The sequence below is a fragment of the Manduca sexta genome, chromosome 7, assembly GCF_014839805.1.
Source record: "Manduca sexta isolate Smith_Timp_Sample1 chromosome 7, JHU_Msex_v1.0, whole genome shotgun sequence".
NCBI classification, from domain to species: domain Eukaryota; kingdom Metazoa; phylum Arthropoda; class Insecta; order Lepidoptera; family Sphingidae; genus Manduca; species Manduca sexta.
Window position 1 is genome coordinate 11,776,979 of NC_051121.1, and position 20,981 is coordinate 11,797,959.

Below are 20,981 nucleotides of genomic sequence, written 5' to 3' on the forward strand. Positions count from 1 at the left end.
AAAATGAATTATTACCATCTACCATCTTACTTAAGCTTCAAACCAACATGCTTCCAAATCTGGAAATGTAATGTACACCCGTATAAATATGCTTTAATAAATTAAATAAAACATGGTTAAAGACTAGGGCAGCAAATATTTTTCATTCAACGCAATTTTTTTTACAGGTCGGCAAACGCAGAGCCTACCAAATCGGTAAATACATTCGCCAAAGATACGGCAGTCAGGGGAACAACCTGATCTCAGACATTTACTACCAGAACGAGATCTCACTTAGAAGTACTGATAAGGAGCGCACCAAGATGACCATCCAGGTGGCGATGGCCGCTGTCTACCCCCCGAAGGCGGAGCAGCAGTGGGATGATGGCGTTGGGAAGGTGTGGCAACCGGTTCCTTACTCATCAGTGCCTTTATCTGAAGATTATGTAAGCATTTTAACATTTATTATCTTTATGGTAAGGTTGAAAACGGATTCTTTGATTTTCTGAAGCTACGATTATTGACGCATATTGTTGTGTTACATTTTTAACATTAGGTCTTGACGTAACGGTTGTATTAATCAGGCCAGCGCTGAAACTGCAACCCAAATCCTCACCATTATTCAATTCATTTAACAGCAGTCTCGATATTTTACTGGATTAACAGTTGTTACTTTATCCTGATTAAAGCTTGTGCTAAATAAACCACATTACCCGGGATTCCCGGGAATCCTCAGCTCTTGTAAAACAGGAATAAACGCATTAATATAGCTAAAACGGATGCGGAAATGGGATCTCTTTGCACTTGCTCAAAAGAAGTGCTATGGAAAAAAATGTTTGCTTTAATATTTGCTTAAAATCGAATTCTTTGTTTACTCGTAGTAAATAGGCTGTCGATCTGAATGTCCTGGGCTCGAATCGCTGTTCTTACAGCACACTTAGGGCTAAACTTACAGCTCACCCATAATGGAATGATATTAAGCAAGCCATTCGTAACAATCGTACTAAATCCTTCCTGCAACATATTTAAGATCATGATTTCGATGCAAAAGAACAATGGATGAAGCACTCACGATCAAAACAAAGCCATTTCTATTATAATTACAACTAACAATTACATTACTAATTACAAAATTACGTAATCAAAGATAGTGTTTCTTAACCTTAACTTGAGATAAGATGCGTGATTCTGAACTTGAACTTAAGTCTTCGATAACGTTATCAATTACAAACATATGTAATATTCAATGAAATAATTTATGTTTATTTTAATTATAGATATTGCAGGTCATAATTTATAGTGTCCCACGTAAGTGTCGCGTTCCGGGATCAGTTGAGAGACCGGCACAATAATGTCGACTGGCGATAGATAAACTTCCTTCATGAATTGATACCACTACCAAAAATATCTGTATCGATATAGATACATATGTCCAATATTGGGTACTTCACTCGCCCACTCGCCAAATATCGAAGCAATATAGTTTTTACAGCCATACAACCTTAAGCATCAGCAGTTGAATGACCTGTAACGGTCTGTCTAGAATCTAGACTTCAGATGAATTTTATGAAATTGCACCAATATCCTTTGAAGTATTAAATACCCCTATTACTGTATAAAATTGAACCCCATTCTTACGGGACAAGTAATGTTCAGTAAAATACAAAAAATACTATTTTTTTATCTTTACTTCGATGAAAACGAAGTTGCACTTCTTACAAAAACATAGATAATATCATCGATACATTACGACAATAGATAGTGTATTTTATTTTAACATTGGAATGAAGGTAACCTTACAGATAATAAAATTCATCCAGTGCAATAATACCAATAAAGTCTCATTCACGATTGACTTTATGAAAAAAGAAAGACCTATTTTTCCATATAGTTGAGGGTGTAAAAAGCTACGATTTTAGGTATTTGAGTATTGGCTAGGCATTTTATGAGATCAGGTCTCTCTGTCTGGCTCATCTCCGGGTCATAAGACCAGCGAAGCTCACATAACCGTCCTTTCCCTCCCCATGAGAGCTGGGCGGTAGAGATAAACCACTTTTTCGCCGAAAAAGATACTACAGAAATTCGATGTGTAAACGGTCACAATTACCAGCTTAGATAGACATAAACCATCACATCTCCAAGAAATACAATTTTTTTTTTTGTTTCTACTACCAGATGCTCTTTGACTTGTTTAGGAGTTCGGTAATAAATAAATAAATACCACTTGATCATCACACATAGACGTTATTTGCTTTACACGATGATAATGACCCAAACGAACTTCCATACGACCTTCCTTTTAGTATCCTAAAGTTAAAGCATAAACGAAATGCCGGGCGATGAATGCAGGTTCAGTAAACCCTTTCAGAATATCTTTGAGTTTTCAATACCTTTCCTGTGGTTTTGGATGAGTAAGTCGTAAATTATCAGCAGCGACCTTCCATGGCTCAGAGAGCACGCTAATTGGGTGCTGATCAATGTCGTTAGTTGATTATTCAAGCATGCGCCGATGATATTTAGTGTCAGTCGCTTCGTCCATTATCTCAAATATGGTTAGAAGGGTTATAACTCAATCAGTTTCGCTTGATGGTATGTAATCAATAAAATAATGGGTGAGTGATGACGCTCAGCTATAACTAGTGACCCTGCGTGAAATCTTGCATACTTAACTGAGCATTTAGATGGGTTTTTTTATTTGTAACTTAAGTATAGTACTTCTTATAGAGGTTAAAACGCAGTAGAAAGTGACTTAAAATAACCAACATTTTAAGTTTAGTTATGGCAATTTTTATTACAACAACAAAATACTCTTTTACTCAATCATTAACAATTAACCCATAATTTTTGTAGCAATATAAATTACAATACATAGGGAATATTTACCATTATAATATGAAGTCTCTTTAGAAATATCAGTGCTCTACTCTATCAAAAAATCATAATTAGGTCTCTACGATATTTTTTTCTATTTCAGCTTCGTTACTACTCCAACTGCCACCGATTTAAGGAGCTCATGACGCAGGCGCAGGAGCAGGCTTTGCGCGAGGAGTTCGCTGCATACGAGGACCTGGTTCCCTTCCTCGTATTGAAGACTGGGAAGAATTTCACAGATAATCCTCTCTACTATCAGATGCTCTTTGACTTGTTCAGGAGCTCGGTAAGTTTGTTTGATGTTTTGATAAAAGATAGCCAAAGGAATAATGCCTGAAGGCACGTGATTATAACCGAATATCACAGTATCTGTTTGTTGCCAACTTTACGATACCCTAAAGGTATCGACTTTTCAATAGATAAGTAATTAAGCAGTTAGTTGAGGTAACACTGAAAGTAAGGGGGATGAATTAAGTATCAAATAGCGGACCCCCCCCCCTCAGTCTCTGTACTGTGAAAACACTACACATTACCGCTGTGGTAATAATGAAAGTATACACCAATTTGTTAAATAATATAGCCATCTCTAATTATAATTTAATTTACCTTTGCTGGACTCTATATAATTTTAGTTTATTTATTTATTAATAATATAGTAATTTTCGTTGTTTAATTTTGTTTGTTTGATGTAGTAACGTGTCTTTTTAAAATTGTGCCAGCCATAAATCTTTCTTTCTTTTCTTTCAATAAGAAACACATTGACAGTTCGCTATTTTTGTTTCCTTTAATTTAATAGAATTTACCGTTTGTGCGGGGCCTTAAAGTAATGAGAATATCTCAAAATCGATTTTCTACGTTTCATCTGATCAAAACAAACAAAAAATCCTTCAATTACCTGAAGAAATTGGTTACAACAATTTCGTCAATAAAAACAATAACGCTATGTTTTCGGATTAAGTTTATTATTTTTAAAAGTTCAACTGTAACTTTTGAATGTGTCAGTGCGGTTGTGTAATGTTTTTATTCACTGGCTCACCTTCGCTTTAGATGCTCCAAGGCCTTTCCTTTCTTGTTACTAAATTTACTAAAAAGTACGTCTCTTGTATACGAGAATTCATTTAGGTTCCACCACACTATCTAATTCTGCAGTCGACCAGTATACACTGTGTTTAGTTTCTAAAAACAACTGCTATTATTAACTGAGGATTATCTACAACGTCTAATGTGTCTTGATGGCCTCAATGCAGTGAATTATAATTTAAATTCAGGGACCGTCTACCACTAATTAATCAGACAAGTTAGTCTCGGCATTCAGTAATATTAAAAGTTCAGAATAGTTCGCTGGTAGGATATATTTTATATCCACCCGGATAGCGACCACCGCACACCAGATAAAAACCCGCCATAGTGGCCCACGTAAGTGTGTCGTTTCCAGGGATAGGCTCGAGTATATTCGGTTCCAACACACCGGCATAATTGTGTCGATTGTCAAGGAGTTATCATCTTTCGTCAGTCGACCCTACTTCACTTACCATCAAGTACAGTGAGGTCAATTTACGGTGTCCACATAAAAAAATTGTTAGAACGTAAATGTGGTTTATAAATCACCTAAAACCCAGCATCCATTAGGCACTAAACATTACGGTTCGGTGCCTTCCTTTTCATCAAACGACAATGTTTAATATAAAGCATTTGCACGTTTTCCTGTAATTTAATGTTGCCAACATTACGGAATATAAAAGTGTATGCACAAACATTTTCTTTGCAGTTTAAGCGTATTTGTTTGTTTTAATAAAAACTCCGTTGCAGCGTTTCGTTAATTAGCGCAGGTAGTTATGCAATGTTTAATATTTTAACTTTTAGCTTACTTAGAACTACCGGTAATGTTTGTTAACACAAATAATCTTACCGAGTTTTTAAATTAAGTCAGCAATTTCGCATAGGGTCTGTTGCTTTGAAACGTGCAATATTTCTACAAAGAGTCGTATTAGATCAAGCATTGCAACAACGATAAGAGTTTTTAGTCTGGAATGTAATACATCTGCATAATTACTTCTTACGTTTACGTGAATTTTAGACATTGAAGTAACAATTATTTACGAATTTTATCGCGGTTACTTATATATATATTTTACCGACATTTCAAAAACTCTGCAGACCTTTCGAAGACTTCAAAATAACGGCTATAAATCAGAAAACATTTTTATTTCAATGTAATAGATCTGTTTTTTCCTCAGTTATTAATTTTTGTTGTGGGGGTTGATAACACAATTATAATTAATTAGCTTTTTCTACTATTGTTTCCGGGATTTAAGTCCCATTTTATATTTTTCCGCCAGAGAAAGTAACCTATAAAACTCAAAAATAATGTTGCTATTAGTAAAATAATTTTCAAAACCGGTTTAATAGTTCAAGATTAGCCCCTGCAAACCTAGAAACAAAATCACAAACTGTTCCCCTTTATATTAATGTAGATAATTGTCTATTTTCACAGATTGGTCTAGGTTTAGACATTCCAGAATGGTCCAAGCCACTACTCGCAAGATTAAGTGAAGCGGCAAGGTTGGCCTACAGGATGTATTTCAGAGACGATGAAATGAAAAAAATAGGTGGAGGTAAGTTTCATAAAGTATCAAACATCCAAAAGAAATATAAGATAAAGTATTTACCTTTAAATGAATAATATTTACAACAATATTTCTGTAATAGACCCGACTTTCTCTGTAATCATGCACTCTTGATAATGGTTTTGGTCGTAATTGGCCAGATTGATGAACTGACGCTATCGCGTTGGGTCATATGCCTATGTTTGTGGAAATGGAAGCATTCATTTATAAAGGAGACCCGACTTGAGCCAATTTTAAATACAGCACTAACAGACTAGCTCAATCTGGGTAGAATGACCTAATATCTATCTACCTTTTGTACGGTTAATAAAATTTTTGACAAAACCCAATCCCATTGTTTAAATATTACAATTATCAGTATTATCTATAAAAATTTAGCCAAGCCATGCTTAGTTAAAACACAGTTTTTTCGATTAGCTGTAAGTCAAAACCCTCCATCTTGCCTCTTAATAAGGTTTAAACTAGAACTGATGATGTTTTTGACAGCTATTTAAGCAATTCTTAACCATCTCTTAACGCTAAAACAAGTATATAAGTAAGACTGTATGTCTACAAACAACATCGCGGTTGGTTGATGCATACTTGCATCGCATTTTATTATACAAAACTTTGAAGAAACATTAAACTCTTTCACTAGGAGTCCTTCTACACAAGTTCATCAGCATGTCCAAAGACATCATATCGAACAAGCCCGTGCCCCAGCGGCTGCGCATATTCTCTGCCCACGACTTCAACATCGGCGCGCTGATGGAAGTGGCTCAAGTGAAGTGTGACCACAGCATACCGGAGTACGGTGCAGTGTTTTCCTTGGAGCTTTACCGGTCCAGGAGTACCGGCAGCTATAGTGTTGTGGTGAGTAGCTGTCAGTGGAGTTCAGTCGACACGATTATGCCGACCTGTTTGAACCGGATATACACAGGCTGATCCCGGGACACGACACACTTACGTGGATCAATGTGGTGGATTTCTACACCTTGCATAATGGTCGCGATCCGGGCGGATATAAAATATAAGTATACTACCACGAGGTCATCTGATGGTAAGAGACCCATCTTTCATAAACCAGCTACAGCCAGACTAATTCTGTAGCTGTTGCCATTAAGTAATGATAAATCAAAATGATTTCAAGAGAAAATAATTAACCGTTTTTTCAGCCTGTATATCTACCTCAAGCCGGTGAATCATCGGCACAAATGCTGCGCATCATCGGCTGCGAGTCCTCACCCTACTGCGACTTCCACAAGTTCCACCAGAACAGTAAAGACTTCATACTCCCTGAGCGGGATTACTATCAGACATGCAACATTAAAACAGAGTTATAGTCAAATTTCAAAACGATCTCGCAAGGAAGGCATGTTGATCAAATCAGAAAGTTAAATTATTTATAGATCTCATGAATCAAAATTAAAACCGCTCAATATTCCATGTTGATGCAATCAGCGACTACACAGCCTTCTAGACACAGGAAAGATAGATCGATTAAATTTTAACGGTTACCAAATATAAATTTCAGGCCTTCTAAATAGCTGCAATCGTATTTTCTACATTTATGACAGTGTGTGGTTCGGACAAGTGATATTGCTAGCTCAGCTTCCTGTCTTATCGTTTTACCCAGTTTACGTTAATCACACTCGCGTCTTTTATCCTCGAAGGATTAGGCAGAGGCGCAACTGATACACACACTATCCACCGTGTGTATTCTGTCCTACGTGATAGAGAACGCCTATTGCTATATCGACGTTCTTGTATCCAACCAAATAAAACAAATTGCATTTTACCCGTCAAAAGATAATTAGTCACCATATTTTGATTTCATATATCATGTGTTAGTTTTATATGAACAATCGACATGCCTTCTGCGAGCATTGTTACTCTGAACATCGAAATGTACTTGTTTCAAATGGAATCTGTTTAATATATTTTTGCCGGTGTCATATGTATCGCGTAATTATCTACTTACTATCTCTACTTAACGCATCTCTGTTTCTGAAGAGCATACCGTGTGACACATCTTTTAAAGTATTCATTTATATATATTGCATATGTGTTTAAACTCTTCACTAAGAATATTCTTGAGGTTAAAGCAAATTAAGATGATCAATGTTTGTACCCTAAACAAATTGTCTTTATTTGAGGTTAAAGTTAAAAGCCTTTGTTTACTAAATCAACAAATATTGTCACACAAACTATGATTTATTTACGAGAGCTATTGCTTCTTACAAATAATTTGACATTCACAAACTGTTTTGTTTCAAAGCGTTTATTTTTATTTTTTCTTGCAATGATGAATGTCCGAATGCATTTTCTTTGTGCTTTTTTTGAAGGTTTCTTGTATATTTTTATGTTGGGATAATTATTCTGGATGCTAATGAAATAGAGAAAGTAATTACTGAACATATCATTTCTTTTCTTGCTAAGTAATAACGCTTAAGAGAGCTACCTCATGGGCAATTATTTTTTAAGGGTTTCAATGTCGCTATCTTATTTATCTATTTAAAAGTAATGTGTTTGACAGATCCTAGATATAAACAGTCCTATTACGTAGGAAACTGCTACAAACTATGCCTTATATTATGCCAATAAAAAGACAAAGGGAAAGAAAAGAAAGTAATCTTTCTAAGCGTTGTGTTAACTAGTCTGTGATAATGAATGTAAGGAATATAATGTTAAGCTAAATAAATTAATAAAATACTTTGTTGGTTTCATTTCTGTTTGAAGTGTGCCATTAGCGACCGACTTTTCATACAAACTGTTCTGTACCACTGATACGACGTCATAACTCACAAACACTAACATAAACAAAAAGCCAACATCACGCGGTGTTCCCAGGCGGTCACCCATCCAAGTACTGACCGCGCCCGACGTTGCTTGACTTCGGTGATCGGACGAGAACCGGTGTTTTCAACGTGGTATGGACGTTGGCAACTCCATTGACATACAGACTGTTCTTTAGGACTTCACACATAATGTACTACATTCATTTGTACGTCATCACTTGTCTATTATTATAGACTGTTTTATCATGTGTAGTCGTATTCTAATTTCCAAAAAAAAATGACAGATAATAAAAATTACAATATGTAATTTAAAATTTTCGCGCTTCGTATAATTTTTAAAAGACTATGTAATTCCGTAAGAATTTTTAAGAAACAGTATACATAATAATATTTTTATTGCCTATTACAAAAGCGTAGTGTAGCTACTAATATGGTATGGTTGAGTTCGTCTACTTTTGTAATTTGTACACATGATAAAACAGCTAGTCTATTATAATAATGGACAAGTAATGACGTACAAATTAATGTACATTATGTGCGAATCCTAAAGAACAATCCCTATGACAAGTAGTTGCCAACGTCCATACTACGTTGAAATCACCGGCTCTCGTCCGATCACTGAAGTCAAGCAACGTCGGGCGCGGTCAGTACTTGGATGGGTGACCGCCTGGGACACCGCGTGATGTTGGCTTTTTGATTTTGTTTTTGGTAATGTTTGTGAGTTGTGACGTCATATTAGTGGTAAAGAACAGCTTGTATGGCACATTATACGTCAACGTCCATACCACGTTGAAAACACCGGTTCTCGTCCGATTCACAGAAGTCAAGCAACGTCGGCCGCGGGGTCAGTATCTTGGATGGGTGACCGCCTGGGAACAGCGCGTGATGTTAGCTTTTGATCCAATTTTACTTATTTTTTATAGCAAACAAACGAGCAAGTAATTCTTTTACTGTAAGCGAAATCTGTCGTACACTGATGCTTACTATGCTGCTTAAATCAATTCAAAAGTCGCCTCTAATATAAAAAGTCTTACACTTAGAAATGAGTTGAAATTATTTTATGGAGTATATATATAAAGAATAAAAACTTTACCTGCAGGATTACTTTTACTGGTTGTTTTTTACAATTACTCTTGTCGTCAGTAATAAAGGAATAATATTGACTCCTCCGTGATCATTTCCGACTAGTTAATGGAATACGTTCGTAGCGCCTGACAGTTTTCGCTTAGCATTAGTTTTGCGTCCGTTTTATTGCAATAAATTTATTATCAGGAGCAGTTCTATTATGGGAAGCTAATAAAAAATGAGAATCAGTTAGAATAACACTTCGAAAATAACTTATTGTGTAGATATATTTGTAAATACCGTATAATTATTGTTATTATGAAAAATCAAACATCTTCACAAAATGATAAAATGTACAATCCTAAAATTGATACTTAGTGCTTAAACTTATACACTCACCAATAGACATGCAACTAACTCGTAAGCTTTCCATTATATTAAAAAAGCCAAAGTACTTGTGTGGTCGTGTAATATCATGTCGAATATATAAAAACGTGTTGACGAAGGTGTACGTACGTTTTGTATTATGGGTCTTAGCGTCACCCTTATCAAACCTTTATTGTGACACAAAAATACATTCATAGTGACTCGTTAGAGGTCGGAAATATCTCCATTTCTTACCAACAATTGATCTCATGCTAAAATGATCCGAATCAATATATTAAATTTTCTTTTACCTACTCCATTATGAGGACTTTTCTTTACTATTATATAAAGCTGAAGAGTTTGTTTATTTAAACGCACTAATCTCAGAAACTTCTAGTTTGAATATAAAAAATCTTTTAGTGTTGTATAGCCTATTTATCGAGGTAGGCTATACGGTATATAACCTATTTGAATATATAAAGCTGAAAGGTTGTTTGTTTAACGCGCTTATCTCAGGAATTATTAAACCGGTTTAGATTTTTTTCCATTAATAGGAAACTACATTAGACCTGAGTGCCATAGGCCACTTTTTATCCCAGAAAAACTTTTTCACGCGGACGGAACCGCAGGCAATAGCTAGTTTGGGCTAAAACTTACACCAAGTAACAACAGATCAGAGAATTCCACTTATGACCAGTAACAACCACCCCTTAAACTTAATGAAGAATAATATCCACACTGCGATTATTTTGCCCCTAATGGTTGAATTAATTATCCTAATAGTAATACTAATAGTATAGACACTCAACAAGCAAACAGGAAAAAACGTGAAACATGTTGCTCGACATGTATCAGGGCATCTGGAATAACGACCTACTGCATCATCCGTTACAATCACAGTCATAAGTCACAATACACTGACAACACCAAACATGTTGAGCATCAGCTACTCTTGCGATGACCATAGTTTTACGACTTCAAAGTAACTATTGTAATAACAATTATTTATAATTAACTGCATGTTAGTGAGATGATTTCGGTGCCCATTTTAATGAAATTCTCTCATCGAGCGAATAGCTTTTACTAACTAGGTTTGATATTAGACCATTAGTATTAAATGGACACGTACTATTCTCGATATCAATATATGCCTAAATAGTAACTTTTATACTCAATTATTAGTTCTGCCTTCTGAGTACTTACCAAGTTATTTATATGAATTGTAAAAAATATTATTTTATCTATCTGACGTCGGAACTCAAAACTAAAATGTTTGCCAGGAAAATACCTTTCTGTTGGTGCTTCTAATTGAAAAGTTAAGAAAATATGAAAAATAAAAAGTGAGAGCTTCCAAAATGCCGTTTTACAAAGGTTATATATTTCAAAAACTCCTTCCCAAAATCACTTAACGTAACGCTACTAGTCGTATTGCTATAATAAATCAGTCAGGCGCAAATTTTTGTTCCATCAAAATTCTGCCTTTACGAATTATCTTTGTCTTTGTTCAAGCTTTGTATAATTGGAGTAATTACTTTTGGATTCGAAGAATTGTTCACGCTTTAAATATTTTGTTTAAAATTTAAATTTATGTTTAATAACTGAGTAATTTTCATATTAAACTTAGAATCAATTATCGTTTTACAACATTAAATAAATAAGTTTATTTCGATGGTAAATTAATAGATATTTTCCCGACTGTAATACCTTCTGGATTATATAATAGAGTTAGGTATTTAATAACTTGTTTATCTTTTAGATTAGCTAATCTTGTTTAAGTTATTTATATTATAAATTTGATAATCATTACATTTATTGACCTATTTGAATTCTTTTTCTTTTTTCCGTAGAATAATAACCGTTTTTTCTTTTGACTTACTAATAACTTGTCATGCTAGTGATAGATGGCGTTAAACTAAATTTAATTAAAGGCAAAAATTCAATATCACAAAACGATTTCGAGGCTGAATTTAATTAAATGTCACGTGTTATGTCCTCCTTCATAAACAGATTTCATTTACTATTACAGCTGGTACTTGCGTTACCTTGACTCGGCCTTTATAATGGCCGGTTAATTAAGGTTTCTTTTGTTATAATCTTACTTCTGAGAATATAATGTATACCTTTATGATATTTGGCAGTAATTGTGACTATTAATACAAAATTTTGGGAATGTTTTGTAGATTCTTCCAAAGGATTACTACCTTTTGGGCAGTTTTTCGTATACACTATGAGTACTGTTATGTATACATATCAACTGTTGAAATGCTAATTGACTTAGCAAGTTCTTTACGACACTAACTTTCATAAGTAAATGTATTTAAAATCACCACATTTTTCTGTTTTTTTAAGTTATTTAAACTTTTTCGAAAAAGATGTACTAATAACCGTATAAGGACCCGCGGATAGAACCTAAAACCTCACGAAAGTCGTACCACAATACAATTACGCCACCAAGGCAGTCTCCTTTAAATAAGGTTTTTTGTACTCACCAAGCAAAATAACCCAGCTGATAGTAAACACTGTGGAATTCAGATATATTGTCGAATAACGAGAGATGATTATCCCTCGCCAATCGTCATTATTATGCCGGCCTCTTTCAAACCGGATATAGGCAGGTTGATCCCGGAACACGCAACACTTACTTAAGCATCTATGGTTTTACCTTTTGCACGGTGGTCGCTATCCAGGCGGATGTCCTACCACACGCAGATTCTATAAAAGGGAATATCTAATTAGTTTTCTTATTCTTCAAATCCACAGCATTATATAAAGGTCCAGTGTTTAACTTGACAATTTTGAACTATCAGTGCGAAATGTAATGTCGTCTCGTGCGCGATAATTATTCATAGCTTATGTAAATGCTGCCCGTGCGACAACAATGTTTTGCGTTAAACATCCACTTGTAAATTAATTATTAATTTAATCTGTGGTGAATTCTGTAGTTTTTAAGTATTTAATGGCGAGATAATGTCTTGTTGGATCAATGAACAATATACTTTCGAAACCTTGCTTTACTATATAGTTATAATTTATTTACTTTTAATTTTTTCAAAAAAATGTGCAGTTCAATTGACTGTCCCTAGATGTCGCTGTAATACAACAACAAAGTAATAACTTGTGACATCTTCAATAGTTTTCGTTTTGGTAGTGCAAACTATAAAGTATAGCATCTATGATATTACCACATTCATAATATAACTTCTAGGTATATAAGTAAATATTTACTTAATAAACAATTAATAATACTAACAAAAGAATAAAATAAGGTTGGGAGAGGTAACATTTTCCACGCGAAGAAGTACTGGAGACATGTATTATGTTCATAAATACTAATTATATTTTATTGCTTACTTTTGATAAGAACTTCCAGATATAATGGCGTCGTTATAGTGATGCGCGGTTATTGATTTAATTATCTTATCGATATCGATAACGGAATTACGTCTGATAAAATAAAAATTAATGTATGCAAACTAATGTTTCTGAATCTCCTTTTTAAATAAATGATGGGTTTAACTGCATCCGAATGTTCATATAAATTTAAACACAAACTATATTACTAGTAATTTAAGAACAATAAACTAGCCAACTACCATACGAAAATAGGTTCTAATCCCAGGCAACGTATATTTCTTTAAAAAGATGAATATCCAACCTAGAATTGAACTTTGAACCTTTTTATTTGCTGGCCACCTTAGCAGCTACTACACCAATGTGATCATTCCGTTTAATCAAATAACTTAACCTTCACTTATAATAATCCAAAATTCAGAGCTTCCATTTAAAGAGTAGGCACGTGCCCTACTTAATTTTAATTATCCACAGATTAATGTCGACTGCTTGTTATAATAATATATCAATTATCTTCTCCGAGTAGACTATTCCGGTCGTAAAGTCAATGACTGTTTGTCATAATAAGCCTATCACAGTAATGCGGGCTACACATGAAGTGTAGGCATCAAGACTTGAGATAAAATGCAGGGATTTTCGATTTTAATATTTTGATCAAGAAATTTAATTGCGTTATGCCTATTTATCACGAGTGACTTTATGAGCTCTTGATATAACCATCGCGTCACTCCCTCCTGAGATGACAATCATCAACATAATCCTTACATTGAATGCAAATACGATTCAAAATGCAAATGAGATCAGCAGCAGCCAAGGAAGTAATTTAAGATGATTCAATTTCGCCTGTGAGTAAGACATTCATTGAAAACAATTGCAGCGCAGGCGATAAAACGCCAGGTAATAGATTACCCTGGAACCCACTAGGATTCCATTTTAATAATTGAGATAACCTCGCTGCCATTTTAAATTTCATATGAATCTACACGACCATTTGTGGGATTTAATTTTAATATTATGAGCTGTTCGCGAATATGTGGCTATTGAAATGAATTTTTGCGGAAAGCTATATGTATCTACTCTCTTCGAGAGATATAACTAGTAGTATCAATCGGCATTAAGTTGTTATAAAAAAAATGTGCTATAATAAATTGCGTTAGTTAAGTAAATATTGTGTTATTTATTATAAACTTGACGTTATTCATTGCGTCGCCGCAATGACGCAAGTACAACTATTTACTTATTATATCTTCAGAGAACCAACAATGGCTAGCTTAGTAACTATAGAATCATTTGGAGACTTAATGATACGTTCCCGCGAAAATACAATAATTTAAGGAAAACCTATCTTTACATAAACAATGAATGATTTATTATTCATAAGAAAATTATTATTTAGAAAGTCAAATAGTAGGTGTAGAGGTAAATTTCACTTCTCTAAACAAAGTCATACAAAAACAGCGACACGCTTGCAGTATACACAACAGCACTCTAAGTAAATGGTCCTGTAAAATTCATACGCTCACAAAATGTAGGTACATAAAACTATAAAACTAGTGTAAAGTCAGATAGTCGTCTGCGGGTGTAATCACTTTCCACATAATATGATCAGTTATAACAGCGCAAGTTGTTGTTTTCAACCGATTTCATTCATTCAAGCGTCTTAAGTTTACTTATAAAACATGAGATTGATATAAAGCTTCTTTCTTTCGCGTCTTTACAATGTTTTTCACAAGACAACAAATTGCCTCCATTTATTATACAACTAAAACTGGATATTCCATTACGTTATGAAAGCAGAAATAACAGCATTTACATTTAAAATAAAAGTATAATCTTGTCGTCTCGATGATAAACGTAAGTTATTAAAATTATTATTACACGACATTTAGTTATTTTCAAAAACAGTTCCATACACAACATAAACTGCTTACACAGGTAAGTCAAGATTCACTTTTGTATGTACATAACGAACAGCTGGAAGTTAATTAAAAAAAAATACAAGAGAAAGAAGAATTGACTTTCTAAGTAACTCCAAGCATTTCGAATTCATCCACAAACGTTTTAAGTTCATTATTGTACAAAAGAACTTCGCCGAAAAAAACAACCAACGCGGCTCGCAGGTAGTGTCCCCTCTCTATCAAGGCGAGTGAAGTTAGTCACGCTTTCAATGCAATTGCAAAGTGGAAGATTTGCAACTAGCTTCAGGCATGTACATTTCTCGCAAGTAGGTAGCGTGTTCTTGTTAAAATCCGTGACTTTTAACTTAAACAAAACGTTTATTGACGTTCCAGACGAAGTTTTAAACACGCACAGCCATGTAATTTAACAACCAAACCCCAAACAAACGTAGTAACAGTGAATTGTAACGTTACAGCAAAGTTTTTTGACTTTTGTTTATAGTAATCGGCGCCTACAACCTGGCAAAATTAAGGAGAGCAACAGTTTGTTTCGTGCGTATAGCCGCGTGGGCTTCTTTCAATTTTGTTAGGTTATACTTGTGTGTCAGGCGAGCAGTCATTCTCGGGGCACTACGTCGTGTTCTCGCGTCTCGTGCGTTTTATCTTCGAAAACTTTTATCTTTAAATCGAAAATTAACGAAAAGTCTCGTGTTGGCAGTTCGAAATTCGACTTTTTATCGAAAACGTGTTGTTTTATAGTGAGTGAGTGATTTTTTGTGATTGTTTTAGTGCTTATCCGAGTGCATTCTTCGGTGATTCATCTCGGGGAACAAGAAATTGTTTGTGTCGCTGTGTGTATGTATTGGTCATAAAATAATGTGTATCGAAAGTTCATTGTGAACGTTGGTTATATTTTTTTCCGGAGAATGCAAAGGAAATATTCTTGGGAGCTGTAGAAAAAGGTAAGTGTTTGAAAGTTTGAACATTCGTTTGGTTCTATTTGTAAGTTGAAAAGTAATTTACTATTATTATAATATGGAGTGTTGACCGCACATTCTCATTATTGTGTACAGTTAGACACGATTTAATTTCAAATTGAGCTCTTTCTATTTGGACTCGCAATAATTCTAGACGGTACATATTTTATTTAAGTATTTAATCTATATTCAGGGTTGACTTAGCCGCGAGGCTCAGTTAGCTCGAAATCTAGACAAAGGCTGTGTTATTAAAATTGAAATATTTAATATCGCATTACGAAAATCAGACTGAAGATAATTAGCATTTTATCAGATTTCAACAACATTAGTAATACTTTTAATAATAGAAGCAAATAAATTCATTCATTAAAATCAATTTTCTGTATATCTAATTTGTAGCTAGATTTTTCATATCTAAATGTGTAATGTTTTAAATTAATTACTTGATAAAGTGATAAGTAAATTATTATTATGTTCTTAATATCTATAATATTATATTAATACGTGAAGAAAATACTTTGTATCCCTTTTTAAGCACATTATGCACACGGAGTATGATATTTAGCATAAATAAAGTTTATACTGAGAGGTGTGCAGAAAAATATAATTTATGTGTATCTAGTTTTTGTTTGCGGCTTCGCCTGCGTTAGTGTTTCCGAAATAGAAAGTAGCTTACGTCCTTCCCAGAGTCTCAAACTATCTCCACATTAAATTTCATCGAAATCCGTTGAGTATATTTTGAGTTTATCCTGTTCAGACAGGCAGACAGATGCGGCGGAGCACTTTATTTATAATATATTTTTTGGTACTTTCTAAGGGGTACAATTCCTTCATACATGATTGTTGCGTAACTTTAATCGTTTACGCATCGCATGAAACGGAAGCTCTCGAAAGGAATAAATTTTCCCCATTTTTGCAACATTTTTATTGGTGCTCCGCTCCTATTGGTCATATCATGATGTTATTTAACCTATAGCCCTCCTCGATAAATGTACTATCCAAACACAAAGGATTTTTTAAATCGAACCAGTAATTCCTCAGATTAGCGTGATTAAACAAACAAATTCTTCAGATTTATATAATAGGATAGATAGATATATCTTACAAATATCTTAAATATTAATTTCGACCACTGGACGATCAGTAGTACTTAAAAAGCCGGTTCGTCGAGTAGTTTGGCGGTAAAGGTTCGGTAAAAATCCGTTTTTCTAGTCTATATTATTGTGTCTTGTTGACTCGCCAGTGATTGTGACGAAGACATCCAGTAACACGTATCGGCGTATGTCTTTCGAACGGTTGACGCAGCAGCTCTAGTTGACATTATACCTATAGGGAAGACACTGCACCTCAGTGTCGTGTCATGCTAATGTAGACTTCGCAATAATAAAGGTACAATTAATACAAATGGCGGGTTTCGAATTGAAGAACTATAATAAAAAAAATATAAATCACCTTTATATTCGGTAATTGAACCCGTATTCTCACGACTACATTCACTAGCTATAACCAGAATAAATCACAACCAAACATATTAGAATTTAATTTATTTTCAATTAGACCCAAGCACTGTATTAATATAGGTTTTGATGTACGCCTCCCAAAGAGTCCAATTAGGGCCGACTAACCACCAATATTGGTATCAATTGGACAATTAAACGCATTAACTACACCTGCTCTCGAAAGTTCGCTAGATAAGGGTACAAAGCCTAGCCGACTACTTAGAGCTGTATTTAATTAAACCATTAATATATCAGGGCATATTGCTTCTTACCATTGCTCTTATAGGTGGTAATATTTCGACAGTTGAGGAGCTAATTGACTTGAGCAACATATTTTTTTGGATTTTTTTTAACCTATTTAAATAAAAGGAGGAGATTATCAATTCGACGTGATTTTTTTTTAACTAGATTAAATAGACAGGAATATGTGCTGATTTGGAATATGTATAAAACTTGTTTTGCAAAGTCAATTAGCCGTTTCAACCATCGATTTATTCACTTGTAGTATATATTTGCTTCTTCCTCTATATTTATTCTTCTAATGCAATCCATGAGTCACTATCCAGTAGGTGAAAGGTCCAGTTGAAAACCAGCGCTAGGAACACCTTGTTTGGCATTTTGTGTTGAACTGGAATCTTCGGCATCATGGGATGCACGTTGCCATATTTTTTTTTGTTCCTTGTTAAATGTTTGTGTTTGAGTATATTGTACGAATAAATATTTCTTTCTAGACATAACTTGAACAAACCACTTGAGATTTTTACCTCGTGTGATCCTTGTACAAAATAAACTGACATTATGATTAGGAAGGAAGCCGAAAAGCGTCACTTCCTAAAGCGATTTTACCGTTAAAACCATGGCTATCTTCTGCAAAGCAAACGATGGAGTTGTGACGAGACGTGTGTGAAGTATAATTGAAGTATTTTAGTGTAAAATCAGAAAGTTCTTAATGTATTGCTGCGTGAACTTGCTCCTCTAAACTATTATGCTCTTCATGAGACTTATCTAATGACGCCTAGAAATCATTCTGGCTACAATGACGTAACGTTGTTTGCAGACTGCAGCAAAGTTTGCCTCGTCTTCGCAAGCTAAATTTTGGAACAAAAATATTTAGATGCGAAATTCCGTAACACTGCACAAAGAGAATGCACGGGCACCGTAGAGATGAAATTTAAAAGCTACCATCAAATATTCCTTTGGTAATATTAGACGGTCCGTATTGCACCAGCCTTCTCAAAACACTGGCCTAATGCACTTTGGGAAATACGTTTTAAAGTTGTAACATACAGTGCAATATATACATTTATGTATATTTATACATTTTTTCATGTTTAAATACAAATAGTAAATACTAGCAAACTTACAGCACTGTTTACAAAGAAAAATAGTAGTTTTGGCACCTAAAAAAAGGTCGCTGGAGCTGAAATCTATGCAGATTTATACAATTTTATAAATACAGATAATACTTTTTACTAAGTAGCACTGCGTACATAGTAAATAATTCCACTTCCCCTTACCCGACTATAATGAAGGGCCGACCCAACGGTTGCGTTGCATTTTTATTCAGAGTAAGCACTACAACGGGAACGGACCCGCGACCAAAATCAAATAAATCATAAACAGGATTACAAATTGAAAGCACATTCTAAAAAGTATGATAATGTTAACAAAATTAAGATATATACAGAAGTATTTCTTAATCAAGACTTCAAATCGCATAAACATGTTTAATTTAAATGTTTTATTTTTCTTTATATGAAGTAACGTATATCCGTTTTATTCTTGTGACGAAAAAAGGTTAGTAAGAACTTACTACAAGTACTTATGTGGGTGACTGCACATACTGAACCAAAAAAAAATTATTTGAACCTTAGCTAGTTATAAGCACGGAAAGAGAGTTTTATTGGATAATACGGCGATTATTTCCAGGATTACTAATCTCAATTGTATCCGTTTACGGGAATCGCAAGCCTTGTCGAAGCTTATATTTAATACTAGGTATTATTAGCTGCTTTGACCGCGTTTAAATCTGTTTCCAGGATAAAAATTGCCTTTAACAGTTAAAGATAATGTTGCTTCCTATTAGTGAGATATCAGAATCGGAGTTGTTCGAGATTAGCACGTTTAAAAATAATCTCTTCAACTTAATAGGACACCATAACGCACCGAAATGTACTTCACAATATTTAAAGGTATAATTCCTAATTTGACCAATCTGTAGTTACCTTATCCGTGGTTTACGCTCCTTGTATCCCTTTAATCTTAAAACAATAGCTGTCAAACTCATCGCTAACTTCAAGTCGGTCATAAAGATAGACGTCAGCTGTACATTACTCTTGCTCCATAGAATTTTACGGCGTCCCGCTGATGTCTACTCTTTGCTTCGAAACACTACACTATAGAACTGACAGTCGCTTTATCAACTTCGTCAACTGTTATTATTGTAGTATAGCTTGACCTGGAAAATAAAAAACTTGCATGGCAAGCGCCTGTGTTGTTTTAAAGAAAATTTACAGGACAAGAAATTATGTTCATATAAACTACAATGGCGAGGGATTCGTCTTTAGTCTATAATTTATACTCGTAAATTACGATTACGAGTCGTAATTAGTGTGTGTAAAAATACATCAAATTATAAAATAAACCCCGTCGAAATCCAATTAAAATCGCTTCAGTACTTACGTTTAAATACAGAGGAGCGAACAAATAAACACCCTTCGAGTATAATACGAAATCTCCATTGAAATGCCCCTTATACGTCGATATTTTATTAAATATTTCACCCCTATGAAGGGTTGAAAGATACCCCGTCTGTCTAAAGATGTCTTATTGTCCATACATTTTATTAAACATAAAAACATTAAAAGTGATAAATAAAAACATTTCAAACATCTGCATTTTGTAATACTTTTAATGGGATATCTAGGTACCTATTAGAGTTTCTAAGGCGTCCTACTTTAACAGGATCTGCCCTAGTTTGTAAGAATTCTGAGACAAGGACATTTTAGTCTCCGAAAGAAAGGCAATATGTTTTCCTCAGAATTGCTGTACGTACACGAACTAAAAAAACTAAGGTTTTTTCTTTTCATGATACCGGAATATTCGCTTACAAAAACTATATTATCTAACACATGTATATGTCGAAGAGACCTCGCCCATGGTTTGGGAATGAAAGTAAATAAATATTAAGTTAGCAGATGTCGCTACGGGCGAATGAACTTTTCTCTAAAATAGCATTAATAGTTGTCTAAATAAAGATGGTTATTGACTACAGATAAAAAGTATATCAAATGGCAGTTTATACATCTAGCGGCCCGCATTTTGAGATATCAAGTTCCAATTTACCACCTTCACGTAATATCTAATTTGCAAACATTTGTTTTCTCTATGCACGTGAGAAGTCCCCCTCATACATTATTCATGTAATATATCTTATTCATTTCACGGGGAATCCTTATACGAGATTATTTTGCTTACGAAACTCATTTAATAACCTTGGGAATAATTAATTTAGCGCCTTTCTTTATTAAGTGATGGAATGCGAGTTAAATTTAAAACAGGTATTGTATAC

General features: G+C 34.3%; 1 protein-coding gene, 1 non-coding gene and 2 pseudogenes across 2 annotated transcripts in view; 3 read left to right on the forward strand and 1 right to left on the reverse strand.

Moving 5' to 3' along the window:
• The window catches only part of LOC115442441 (venom acid phosphatase Acph-1), a 28,791-nt gene extending 20,622 nt beyond the window's left edge, over positions 1-8,169 (forward strand). Inside the window, exons 4-8 of the mRNA XM_030167470.2 lie at positions 168-425; positions 2,954-3,136; positions 5,345-5,465; positions 6,115-6,329; positions 6,632-8,169. Of these exons, the coding sequence (XP_030023330.2) occupies positions 168-425; positions 2,954-3,136; positions 5,345-5,465; positions 6,115-6,329; positions 6,632-6,799 (945 nt within the window). The 3' untranslated portion in view covers positions 6,800-8,169. The remainder of the gene's footprint in view (positions 1-167; positions 426-2,953; positions 3,137-5,344; positions 5,466-6,114; positions 6,330-6,631) is intronic.
• A 112-nt stretch (positions 8,170-8,281) lies between these two features.
• LOC115442478 lies at positions 8,282-8,400 on the reverse strand. Its single transcript, XR_003938536.1, has one exon. It is a non-coding gene; the product is annotated as a 5S ribosomal RNA (ribosomal RNA).
• A 427-nt stretch (positions 8,401-8,827) lies between these two features.
• LOC115442482 lies at positions 8,828-8,945 on the forward strand (annotated as a pseudogene).
• An 80-nt stretch (positions 8,946-9,025) lies between these two features.
• Positions 9,026-9,148, forward strand: LOC115442483 (annotated as a pseudogene).
• The last annotated feature ends 11,833 nt before the right edge of the window (positions 9,149-20,981 follow it).